We start from the raw sequence: 13,716 nt of genomic DNA on the forward strand, positions 1-13,716 counted from the left end.
GATCATATAGCATCACATCTCTGTGCTGTATTTTGGCATTCCTTTTCTGTTATCAGAAAACTTGACTTACACAAACTGCCTTTCCTTTAATCACATGTTCCAACCATTTCCTCAAACTTGAGGGGGCATTATTCTGTTTGATTCCCTACTTTTCCTCTCCCTTTACCCCCCTCCTTGATTCGAAGCCAATTCCAGGGCAGGTGTGTTGTTTGCCATTTGCACAGTGATGAAGCCCTCCTTGATATCATCAGCGTACAGATTCTTCTTTGAACCTTGCGTGTTCCCACAAAAGAAGATGCATGTTAACATTTAGCGCTTCTTTATAAGCGTTTTAAAGTAACACTGTCAGATACATTCCAGGTCATGGCATGATTTTTCTGTACATAAAGTGGCAGACATTGGAGCTGTGCATAACCTCGGAGAACTCTGCAGGGGTGGGTGGAGTGGAAGGGAAGGGAGTGGAGGGGAGGGCGGGGCAAGGGACACAGCTTCTAGGGTGGTGTATATGATCACTTGTGGGACATTTTCAGGCTGTTCCCACTGCAGCAAATGGAGAGAAGTTGCATCCCTCAGATGGGTTGGGGTGAAAGAACGTTGAGAACCGGTGATGTGCTAGTCAAAGGCCTGGAGTGGAGGAGTACTTTGTCCAACTTAATCTCTTAAGGAGTGATTTGACATATTTGAGAATGTTAAAATGTTTATGACTTCATAGCTCTTCACAAGCAAATATTAAATATGCTTGAATTAAAATTGTATATACAGTATCTACAAAGCATGTGCGTATCAATGCTTAAAGTACATTTTTATACTAGAGTATATGCTAAATGATTTAATGCTCTAATTTGGACATCTAGTGCCAGTTTTGCATGTCAGCTTATGAATTTACACACCCATGCCCTATTTTTAGATCCAGTGGAACATGTTATCACAGTCACCTAAATCCCTAAAGGGAAAAGTCTGAGGAAAGATACCTAAAACAAGTCTGAAAACAAGAGGCAGTTTCAGCTGGCCATCTATTATTTTCTAGAATTAACTTCTAAGTGTTTGTTCTATAAATGCTATTTTTAAATCTTGATAAACTCTTTTGGAAATCACTTTAAAAATCATTTTTCATCACAATACTTAATGTTTTGAAAACCAGAAAGAAAGAAAAAAAAGGAAATCATAGTACAGACATTATCATCATCCTAGCATATAATTGACCCTTGAATAACATGTGTTTGAACTGTGCAGGTCCACTTATATGCGGGGTTTCCTTTTTCTTTTTCAATAAATACTGTAATGTTTTTGATCCACAGTTAGGGGTTCGTGGATGTGCAGGGCCGACTGTATGCCATTTTATATAGGGGACTTGAGCATCAGTGGATTTAGGTATTGTGGGGGGTTCCGGAATCAATCCCCCGCGGACACTGAGGGACAACATAAGTTTTGGGAAAGTCAGAACTCATGTGTGCATTTGATTTTCAAATGCCCAGGGTTTGGTGCTCCTAACCCTTGCATTGTTCAAGGGTTAATTGTATTTCTTTCTAGATTACTTTTTATTTGCTAAAGAAGTTGAATTAATGTCCATGATATGATATGATAGACTGTTGCCCTTTTGGTCTATCTTTCGAAAAGTGAAGCAAAAGTTTTGTTCTGCAAATATAGCAACACATAACTATTCCTTAATGTACAGTTCTGTCCCCCAAATGAAATATTTGTTTTTTTTAAATATAAATTTAACTTAAAATATACATAAACATAGATTATAACACAACTTTATAAATATTTTGAGCTCCTGAATTGTTTTGATTTGTATAATTCCACATTAAACTGTTAATATCAGTGTAGAAAAACCTTAGGATACCTAAAAACAACAACAAACCCAGCGCTCTCTAGATGGAGCTTCAGATAGGAGAAGATCTGGTTTCTATTCCTGGCTCTGTGTGTGACTTTACTGGCTTGTTTTCTTGTTCATACAATGATGCTGCTGATTAGTACAATCACACTGTATGATACATAATGGTTACTCTGTGCTAGACACTGTTTTAAGTGCTTGACATATATTAATTGGTTTAATCCTTAGTGGGTCCAAGAGGTAGAAATGATTATTACCCCCATTTTATAGATGATGAAACTGAGATGTTGAGTCATGTACTCAGAATCACAGCAACGCTAGGATTCCAGACCAGGCAATTGGCTCTATAGTCCATGTTCTTAAACATTTCAGTACATAACTTCTCTTACTCAGATGGACTTACATCTATTGTACTTAAATTGAAGGACATACAGTCAAATGAGTTTATGGATGTAAGTGCTTTGCAAACTGTTCTATTCAGATGTAAAGTGGTTTTATAATTAAGACCTTGGCATATTTAATCATTCTCACTGGCTCATCCTCAGTATGTTGATTATACATTGTAAATCTCTGTTCTGAAGTAATGTACACTGGATCTTTTCACATGGGGAATAAATAATAAAACTTTGTTCACTTTGTTCTATCACTTAAAATTTTTCTCCTCCAAAAGGATTTAGAAAAGATGTTCTGTCAAAAGCATCATTTTCTGTGGGTTTTTCATTTGAGGAAACTGTTTATGAATTTATATAGCTGTTTAGTTCCTATGGTGGCTTTGAGTAGTAGTCAACTGTTTAGATTGCACATGTATGTTAGAAAGACTTTCAGATTACAAGGTTAAATCTAAGACTCTAGGGTCTTTCAATAAAGAAGGATATAACTTCAAAAAATATTTTTTAAAGGAGTAACATAGTATTTATGCTTCTTGGTAGATAAAAAAAGGAGGGGGGAGGAAGTGTTCTTTTTTTAAAAAGCCACCATGTGACTTTTTCTGCATTTAAATCTTTGCAATTAAACTCCGTCTTTCGTCCCCCTTCCCCTGTACTGTGTGTTTTTCTTTAACATAAAAAAAGGTGTAAAAGGACGAGATAGCCTATTAATAGTTAAGAAGTTCTGAGGTTCCTTCTCTGTGGAAATAAATAGCATAGATCTAAATAAGGTTGTTTTATGCTTGTTTTAGGAAGCCAAGCACATATTAGAAAAACCAAGCCTAGCAGGATGTGGGATTGCCTTCAGAAGAGCAGAGTAGCATCCTTACTCACTTTAGTTCCCTGAAAAAACACAGAGGAAACATATTTAATGAATGCCACTGATCAAAATGGTAAGCCTAATACTCCCCATCAAGCTGAGTTAATGGTTATCTGCACCCTCTTATCCCCCAACCCCTTTCTAAACAGTGGATGAACTGATATTTTATTTAATTAAAACAGGTATTGAGATACAGCCCTTTCTCTTACCCCTGTGATGCTGGAATAAAAGTACTAGGATATATAATAGAACCCAGATTTGCAAGATTGGGGGTTGGGGAGGGGGGTCCTCCGGCCACCTCAGAACATCTGCCTGAGGGCAGAAGAGGTTCTCTTTCTGGCCTTAGTCTAGCTGGCCTCTGAGAAGCTGAGGTTTTCCTGCATTTAATTTGGTTCTGGGTGACTCTATGAAGCTTCAATTACAAGCTTCAAGTAGACAGTAGTAAGACGCACTGTGTTCCAGGTGATGTCTTCAGTATGGGGAGGAGGCCACCATCCTGAAGCCTGCAGAGTGGTGCTGCCCATCAGCTCACCACCACGCGCCGTAGCTTCTGTTCTTGCCTCTTTCCGGATGTGTCCCCCACTGCTCTCTAGTCAGATTACCCTGTTTGTGTGGCTGTCTCCTCCTTCAGTGACACCAGGTTGCTTACTAGAGTCCTAGTCTCCTTTCAGATTTAGGAAACCCTTTCCAGCAGGGGTGAGGTGGGGGGACTGGTTTTTTCTTTTTTTTTTTCTTTTTTGTTTTTTGGTTAGTCCTCACCCGAGGATATTTTTCCATTGATTTTTTTAGAGTCCTAGTCTTCTTTCAGATTTAGGAAACCCTTACCAGCAGGGGTGAGGTGGGGGGACTGGTTTTTCCTTTTTTTTTCTTTTTTGTTTTTTGGTTAGTCCTCACTCGAGGATATTTTTCCATTGATTTTTAGGGAGAGTGTAAGAGAGAAGGGAAGACCGTGAGAAACATCAATGTGAGAGAAACACATGGACTGGTTGTCTCCTGCACGAGCCTTGACCAGAGCCCTAGCCAGGGAGGAGCCTGCAACCAGGGTACGTGCCCTTGACCGGAATTGAACCTGGGACCCTTTGGTCTGCAGGCCGATGCTCTATCCACTGAGCCAAACTGGCTAGGGCTGGTTCTTTCATCTTAACCTTCAGTAATAATCATCAATGGTTTTCACTCCAAGTGGCCACCCTCCTTATGTGAACAGTTTGGATTGTTCTAGAAGGAACCAAGCAGATCTGGTGGCTGGGGCCCATTCTCCTCGAAACCAGTAGCACTCTGCCTGTGATGTTGCTTCCCTCAATATGTGTTGTATTTTCATTTTTATTTAGTTAAAAATACTTTCTATTTCCCTTTTGACTTCTTGTTCAGCCCTTTGGTTATTTAGAAGTATATTATTTATTTTCCAGATATGTGGGATTTTACAGATAGCTTTCTGTTATTGATTTCTAATTTAATTCTCCTGTTATCAGAGAAGATCTGTTATCATTTTACTCCTTTTAAATGTTTGAGACTTGTTTTATGGCCCAGGATATGGTCTGTATTTTTTACTTAATAATAGTGCCCTTCAGGTGCTCAACATAGCTTTTGAATGAATAATATTAAATAATTTCTAGACTTCATCTTGCCAGTTTCTGGTTGTTGTCTATGGGGCCTAGGTTATTCCTAAGGAATGATGGCCACACTAAGGTTTACACCTACCCAGCATCTTTTTTGCACTTTTATGAGCTTCCAGAACAGGGTGACAAAGTCAGTTTAGTGGATCACAAACAGCATTTTAAAAAATGGAATGGAAAATAGTAGTGCTTTGGGTGTAGTAAGGGTGGTGTTATCTCATGAAACTTTTGTTTTAGTTATTTATGAACTGCTATAAGGAAAGTTTGAAAATCACTGTTCCATATATAAGTTCCTTAGTTAAAATCAATATTGTCAAAACACATTCCATATATTTATACATATATGTATATAGAGAGAGCAAATGAACATATTTGTACACACAAACACACTTACACTTATATACTTACATAGATACATACGCTTAATTTAAAATGTTCTAGCCTTAGGAACATTTTTGTTCGATACAAACTGTCAATGCCAATTCCTTTCTACAACATGTAGCAGTAGTTTACAGTCACTGATATAAAACTATAGTATTCAAGAATAGTACTGGGTGATACTGAGAGAGATTAATTAATTTATTATGCTTATAAATGACCATTATATGCCAGTTATTAGGACTAGAGCTGTAAGAAGTGATACTTACTATCAAATATTTGCTAAATATTGGCAGGTTTGTTTGTGTTTTAAGTAGGTTTAAAGAAATAGCCTGTTAGCTTTTTTTCTTTCGTTTTCTTTTCTCTTTTTTCTCTGAAGCACCACCTTTCTTGGTTATTATGAAGTAAATAGTAACTTTTGATAATGTTTTATTCAAAACGCTGTATGTTGCATGTTCTGTTATGTGTCAAAATTCTATTATGTATTTTGAAAAGTTTTATGTAATTTCCTATCATGTTTTTCTTGCCTCTCAGAGGTCTTTGAACACAAACACACGCCTCAGGAACTTAGGAAGTAGTGTTCATTTCTAACCCTTTAAAAGGTTATAAGGCTCCTGGGAAAGATAAAAAGAATTCCTTTTCATTCCTTCACTCATCACACTTTTGTTTCTCTTGAGCGTGGCTGGAAATGTGCAAATGACCGTAATTCAGTACTGGAGCCCTGTTGGCTCTCATGTTGATTGAGAATAATGTGCTCTAGTTATTATAGCCTTCAGGTGACTATTGTTTTGGGTGGGAGCAGTGCTGCAGTGCAAGTCAGATGGTCCTGGGCCTTTGTCCTATATTTAGCTTTGTGACCTTGGTCATGAAACGCATTGTCTTTATTTTCTTGATCTAGAAATTTAATGAACTAGATAATTCGTGTGGGTTATAATTTTAGGCACACCTAGATAATGTTATTTGCTATTTGTTTTTGTTCAGCCAACAGCAGAAAAATGATCACAAAATAAACATTGAGCAGTGGCACTGTGTCTGCTGCTGTAGGAAACTTGAGTTAAAATTCTATTTACTCTGAGATGTCAGAATTGAAATAAATGTTGACGTCTTAATGTATAAGATTAATGAGTCCGTAACGATGTATTACTCTCTGATTAAAGAGCAATGATTTGTAATGCAAATAAGGTATATTTCTGTTTTTGTACTGGTTACATCCTTTTCTAATTCCATTTAGCTTCCATCTGTTTCGCAGGTGTCTTTTGTACTTGAAAGATTGTTTTATACATATATTTAGACAACTGCCATACAAGTTAATGCATTTATGGAGCACTTTTTGTATATAAGGCCTATACAAAATGAAATGAGATATATAGAAAAGTAAGGTATAACATAACCAGCATTACCTAAGAAATAGAAAACAAGGGTAAGAAGAGTATCATAACAACTATGCAGCTTTAGGAAAGTGCCACAAGGAAAATACAACATATTTGAGCAGGAAGGAAGTCAAAGGTGGGAGAGACAAAGTTATTTGGGAAAATAAGGAAAAATTCTATGGAGAAGATGGAATTGGGTTTGGAAGAAAGGGTAGCAATTTTAAAGACAGGACAACCAGGTTCATAGAGAAAGCTACAGAAATGACAGCACTAGAGAGTATGTGGTTTATTTGGGAAGAAACAGATAATCCTGCTTTTGGGAATAGTAGACCATAAAAGTTTATACCGTGGAAGGCCTTGAAAGATCCATGCTGAGAAATGTGAACTTAATGCAGAAGTTTGGGAAAGCCAGCAGAAGGTTTTTGAATAAGGAAGTAACATTCTTACCGTAATCACAGTGTAGGTATGCATTCTTGCTATTTGTGATTATAAATTTGATAAATGCCATGAAAAGGGAAGTGTAGCATAGTACTCTGGTAATATAGCAGGGACCCTTTGAAGAGGGTCAAGGAAAACCTACTTAAGGAAATGATGTTTAAGATGGGACATGAACGCCGTCACTGACGCCCGCCATGTTCCACGCCGCCCCCTAGTGGTCAGCACACGTCTAACTCCCAGTCAGACTCCCGCCCATGGGGACAATTTGCATATTAGCCTTTTATTGTATAGGAGGATATCTGTGTGTGTGTGTGTGTGTGTGTGTGTGTGTGTATTTATTTTTAAAGAAAAACATTGAAAGTTTTTGACATGGTACTTTAAGAAGATGATTTTGACCACAGTATGTTGTTGGTAGAGCTATAAGAGGACAAAGGGCAAAAAAAAAAGAGGACAAAGGGTCAGTGAAGATGTCATTGTATTTGTTCAAGTGAGATTTAAAAAGGGTGTGAGCTAGGATGGTGGCAGAGGATATTTGGAAAGAGGGGTGGGTATGTGAGAAAAATAATAGTGTATTTGTTCCACATAGCCTTTTTGAATTGTCCTGACCCACCCAATCCTTGACTTTAGGTCAAGCCTCTAGGCTCAGTGGTCTGGGCAGTCTCTTCAGACTCTTTCTCCAGTCTGTCCCAGACACTGTATTAGTGTCTCTCTGGTTTGAACCTTTGTCTTGTCTTAGCCTGAAATGTGTCTCCTCTGGCTTTTCTCAGACTCTTCTGCCCTTTGGACCTCGATTTTTTTAAAAATTTCTTTATTGATTACGTTATTACATATGTGTCCTTATCCCCACATTACCCACCCATCCCCCCCCTCCACTCATGCCCTCACCCCCCTGGTGTCTGTGTCCATTGGTTATGCTTATATGCTTTGGTTGATCTCTCCCCCTTACCCCCACTCTCCCCTACCTTCCCTCTGAGGTTTGACGGTCTGATCGATGTTTCTCTGTCTCTGGATCTGTTTTTGTTCATCAGTTTATGTTGTTCATTATATTCCATAAATGGGTGAGATCATGTGATATTTATCTTTCTCTGACTGGCTTACTTCACTTAGCATAATGCTCTCCAATTCCATTCATGCTGTTGCAAATGGTAAGAACTCCTTATTTTTTACCGCAGCGTAGTATTCCATTATGTAGATGTACCTCAGTTTTTTAATCCACCCATCTGCTGATGGGCACTTAGGCTGCTCGATTTTTTTTATACTTATTTTTTAAAATATATTTTTACTGATTTCAGAGAGGAAGGGAGAGGGGGAGAGAGAAACATCAATGATGACAGAGAATCCAATTGGCTGCCTCCTGCATTCCCCTCATCAGGGATCCATCCCACAACCCAGGCCTGTGCCCTGACCCGGAATTGACCTCCAGGTTCAGAGTGGACCTTGATTTTTCTATGTGATGGACTTACTCCTGAGACCCTTTCAGTGTGAGGGATCTGGATGGAAGGAGAATCTGAAACCTGGTTACTGATTAATGTGAGGAGGAGGGAAGGCAGGGTGGGACCTGGAGGGAAGAAGGAATCAGATGGTGAGTCCAAGGTTTAGAGTTTGGGTTACTGGATCAAGTGCATTTTTACTATAATACTTAATAAAGTAGACTCAAATACAGTTTTTATTGAAATATCCTGGATTTGTGTAAGGTATATTTTTATGTAATTTCTATGATGGAAATCCTATATAATAAAAGGCTAATATGCAAATTGACCGAACAGTGGAACAAACGGTCGCTATGACACTCACTGACCACCAGGGGTCAGACGCTCAACACAGGAGCTGCCCCCTGGTGGTTAGTGCGCTCCCACAGGGGGAGCACTGCTCAGCCAGAAGCCGGGCTCACCGCTGGCGAGCTCAGCGGCAGTGGCGGGAGCCTCTCCCACCTCCACAGCAACGCTAAGGAGGGCGCAGCATGGGCTGAGGGACCCCCAACCAGTGCATGAATGTTGTGCGCCGGGTCTCTAGTATTATTTATAAAAAGAGGTAATTTGAAAATCTTCTCTTTAAAAGGAAGCCATGTTTTAAATTACAGGCAAACCCTAGCTGGTTTGGCTCAGTGGATAGAGCATCAGCGCTGCGGACTGAAAGTTCCCGGGTTCAATTTTGGTCAAGGACACATGCCCGGGTTGTGGGCTTTATCCCCACTTGGGGGCGTGCAGGAGGCAGCCTCCCATCATTGATGTTTCTATTTCTCCCTTCCTCTCTGAAATCAATAAAAAATATATATATATATTACAGGCAAGATAGTATTTGGGGAAATTGAAAAGTCACTGTGGCTGCCGTAGAGAGCACCAGGGGGAAAGTGGCTACAGGTCTGAGGCATTGGGAAGATAATGTCCCTAATCCTAACCTCAAACCATTGTTCTAAGTTGTGCTCTTTATAGTTCAGATTAAATAGATATTAATTTGATGTGCAAAGTCAATAGCGTCATTGCTTCCTCCATCTTCTTTCTTTTGTGTGGAATTTGGCTGCATCATCATCATCATTATTATTTTTAATAGACAGTCTTTTCCAGAGATATTGGGTCCAAAGAGGCAGTGAAGCTGCCAGGACCAGCTTGTTGAAGGGAGTTTGGTTCCTATAACTTAATTAATTGGATGTCGTCAGCATTTTGAAGTCTTCCAGGAAGAATCTACGTGGTTTAAAATAAAGATGTTCTTTATTTCAAGGCCTTATAGAGGGTCTGTGTTTGGAAACATTTCAGGCAATTGTTGAACATCTTTCTATTTAAATAGCTCTAGTCAACTGGATAAGGAGATCAGAGTCTGAGCTGTAGGCCCATGAAATGTTTATTTACAGACAACCAAATATAGCTCATATGTCCCTTTAGAGACACGATCAAAAATGCAGTCCAGTAAGAATCACTGCCTTGTTTTAGGAGTTTTGATGGTTGTGTCATATTAATTAATTGCTTGTTGAGCCAGGATTTTTGAAATAATGCCTTCATGTGCTTTGGATTCAGTAATTTAGATTATGGACTGTAAATCATTCGCTCTGCATGGGCTGTTAAACGTCCTTCCCACATACCCAGTGGGGTATATAGTCTACCTACTGCAGAGATTTAGACCTTCTGAATGCTGAAGCTACAGAACAACAAAGCATTTTCAGTGTGGTCAGCATAGTTTTTTAGAGAATATTTACTGGATAGTGTCATACGAAGTCTGACTGTTAGCTTTCATTCTCCACTGTTCAGATTGGACTGTTACCCTTCTGGGAGCTGAGAGATTAATGCAGGCCTCTCTTCTCTGACATTCCCCTCTTTGTTTCCTTTTATTTGTTTACTTTCTTTGAATTAGACTGCCTCATCTACTTTTAGATTTTAAGTCCCCAGAGGCAGGGACTGTGTCTAGGTTGGTTTTATGGAGAACACTCAGCATATTGTGGGGGGTGTTATAAACATGCCATCTGTGCCATTTTAAAATTCAGTTTCAGACCTTTCAGTACTTTTCTTTGTGTTTATCTGGTTATAGAAATCTGAACTAGAACAGTCCATGAAGTACACATTTTTGAGGACTGACAGTGCTTTTATGGTCCCGGTTCTAATTCAGGGACAATAACTTATAATCTATTTTTAATTACTACATCATATATATATTTTAAAATTTAAATGCCCTATTAGTTTTCTATTTTATTTTATTAGAGTGTTAATCACGTTAGAATAGCAAATTGCTTCACTGACACAGACTGCTTTTGTCTGGGGCATACTTTCTCCAGTTTGATGATAATTATTGATTGATCTATGTTTAGGCGTAAGGTTGGTTGATTTCAAGTTTACTTTATCTCAAAGAAGAAGAAATTGGATCAGCTATGTATTTCCATTTTAGATTTTAAAAGTCACTAGAAATAAAACAGATACACACATACACACACAATATATGTACATATACACAGTGTGTTTACTATAACAAGTCCTTTTCCTATATGGATTTAGAACTAGTCTCATTATTTGATAGCCATCTTTTACAGTATATGAATTCTACACATTTCTTTTAAGTATGTACCTGGCTGTAGAATTCTGGGTCATGGAGTATCCCTATGTTCACTTTTAGTGTTAACGGTCAAACTTTTCCTCTTCCACCAGCAGCATGTGAGAGCTCCAGTTGCTTTACATCTTTACCAAGTAGTATTCCATTCTGTAAATGTACTTTCTTCTGTCTTTTTCTTTTAATTTTTATTTAATTTATTGGGGTGACATTGGTTAATAGAATTATATAGGTTTCAGGTGTTCAATTCTATAATATATCATCTGTATATTGTATGGTGTTCACCACCCAAAGTCAAGTCTCCTTCAGTCACCATTTATACCCCCTTTTACCCTCTTCTACCTACCCCCACCCCCTTCTTGCAATCACCAAACTGTAGTCTGTGTCTATAAGTTTTTTCTTTTTTTTTCTTTCTTTTTTTTTTCTTTTGCTTAAACCATTCAACTTTTTCACCCAGCCCCCCAGCCTCCCGTCCTTTGACAGCTGTCAGTCTGTTTTCTGTATCTATGAGTCTGTTCTATTTTGTTTGTTAGTTCATTAGATTCCACATATAAGTGAAATCATATGGTACTTGTCTTTCTCTGACTGGCTTATTTCACTTAGCATAATACATTCCAGGTCCATCCATGCTGTCACAGATGGTAAGATTTTCTTATTTTTTATGGCTGAGTAGTATTCCATTCTGTAAATGTACTGCAGCTTTTTTATCTGCTCATCTACTGATAGGCACTTGGGCTGCTTCCAAACCTTGGCTATTGTAAATAACGCTGCAATGAGGATAGGGGCGCATACATTTTTTTTGAATTAGTGTTTTGTGTTTCTTCAGATATAGTCCCAGAGGTGGAATTACTGGGTCATAAGGCAGTTCTAGTTTTAATTTTTTTTTTGTGGTAACTCCATACTGTTTTCCACAGTGGCTGTACCATTTGCATTCCCACCAACAGTGCACAAGGGTTCCCTTTTCTGCACACCCTCGCCAACACTTGTTTGATTTATTCATAATAGCCATTCTGACAGGTATGAGGTCATATTGTGGTTTTAATTTGCATTTCTCTGATGATCAGTGACATTGAACATCTTTTCATATGTCTATTGGCCATCTGTATGTTCTCTTTGGAGAAGTGTCTATTCAGATCCTTTGCTCATTTTTTTTAATTGGATTGATGTTTTTTTGGTGTTGAGTTGTATAAGTTCTTTATAAATTTTGGATATTAACCCCTTATCAGATGTATCATTGGCTGAATATGTTCTCCCATTTAGTGAGTTGTCTTTTCATTTTGTTGATGGTTTTCTTTGCTGTGCAAAAATCTTCTGTCTTCTTTATTTTAACAATTCTGTTGGATATGTGGTGGCATAACGTTTTGGTTTTAATTTGCATTTCCTTGATGGCTCATGAAGCTGAGCCACTTCCGAAGTGTACTGGGTGGGGCAAAAGTAGGTTTACAGTTGAGAGTATGCAAAAACAATTTATTCTTGTATTATTTTCAATGTTAACAACTGTAAGCCTACTTTGGCCAAACCCTGTGTATTGGCCATTCAAGTCTGCCTTTTAAAAATTGATCTGCAGGAATTCTTTTTTGTCAGATACATCCTATTTGGTGGCTTGCCTTTTCACACTTTAAATGTGTCTTTTAATGAACAGATGTTCTGAATTTTAATCAAGTCCAAATTTTCCACTTTTCTCTCATGATTAGTGTACTTTGTGTCCTCTTTAAGAAATCTCTGCCTTCCCAAAAGTTATGAAGGTATTTTATGTTTTCTTTCAAAAGCGTTATTTTTTTACCTTTTATATTTAAACCTACAATCTAGTTAGAATTGATTTTTTTGTATGATTTGAGGTAGGGAGGAAGGTCAAGGTTCACTTTTTCCCCCATATGGATACCCAGTCACCCTAACACCATGTACTGAAAAAATGTTCCTTCTTCCTCACTAGAATGTCATTGTCTTCACTTTTAATTTTTGAATTCCACGTTTGCCATTGTTTTCTTTCCATTCTCAGCACATTGATGAAATCAAGTTAAAATAAGTGCTTATTCCCCACTCAGATGTCAAACACTGTCACTTGCTTCTACATCAAAAGTGCTATGTGTTCATTGAAAACAGTGATACTATCCTAGGTTGGGTTTAAAGGTTATGTTGTCTACTTCTTTTTTCATGTGGTTTTCAGTAATGGAGCTTTGTAGAGCCCCAGAGGGCCCCACTCACATCGAGGTTTGTTTGAATGGCACCCCTTGGAATTGGCGCACACATCCTGTGTGACAGAATGCAGCAGCCCTGAATGCTTTTGTAATAATTGGCAAATACAAAAAAAAAATTATTAACGTTTACTGTGCTCCAGCAATCTACCTGCTAACAAATACAAGTTGTTTTTATTTAAGGGCGGTATTGTGTAGTGTGGGTAGAGTAGGAAATGAATTCTGAGGCATCCCGTGTGGCTTTTCGGAATTGACCATATCTGATAACTTTACTTTTTAATGTTTCGTATTTGTGTGTATTTTTTATTTAGAAGGTAGTTTGTGTCAGTGAAGGTAGTTATACCAGTTTTTTACTGCATCACATTTCTATCCTAGGGGGAGCTTTCTTTCCTGGATTCCCTAGAGTATCTGAGCTGTAATGAACACATTCAAATGATGACCCTTAGGGTTTAATAGCTTCTCTTACATGTATTTTCTTGGAGATACAATTACTTTTAAGTTTCTAAGAATCCAGAGGGCCTCTTTCCTATACCTTTTAAATCACATCTTAGGAAGTTATGCCCCCCCAACCATCCCCCTCCCCAATCAGTTCTCCTTGAATTTCATGC

General features: G+C 38.1%; 1 protein-coding gene across 2 annotated transcripts in view; it reads left to right on the top strand.

The window, feature by feature from the left end:
• Positions 1-3,122: 3,122 nt before the first annotated feature.
• UBE2D1 (ubiquitin-conjugating enzyme E2D 1) overlaps positions 3,123-13,716 on the top strand; it is a 29,365-nt gene continuing 18,771 nt past the window's right edge. The window contains exon 1 of one of the 2 annotated variants that reach the window (XM_005865103.2): positions 3,123-3,155. In XM_005865103.2, coding sequence (XP_005865165.1) covers positions 3,138-3,155 — 18 coding nt within the window. In that variant the 5' untranslated portion in view covers positions 3,123-3,137. Of the gene's footprint in view, positions 3,156-10,406; positions 10,479-13,716 lie in introns of those variants that run through there. The other variant, XM_014538708.1, reaches the window with a different exon arrangement.

This window comes from Myotis brandtii, unplaced genomic scaffold, assembly GCF_000412655.1.
Source record: "Myotis brandtii unplaced genomic scaffold, ASM41265v1 scaffold196, whole genome shotgun sequence".
Lineage (NCBI taxonomy): Eukaryota > Metazoa > Chordata > Mammalia > Chiroptera > Vespertilionidae > Myotis > Myotis brandtii.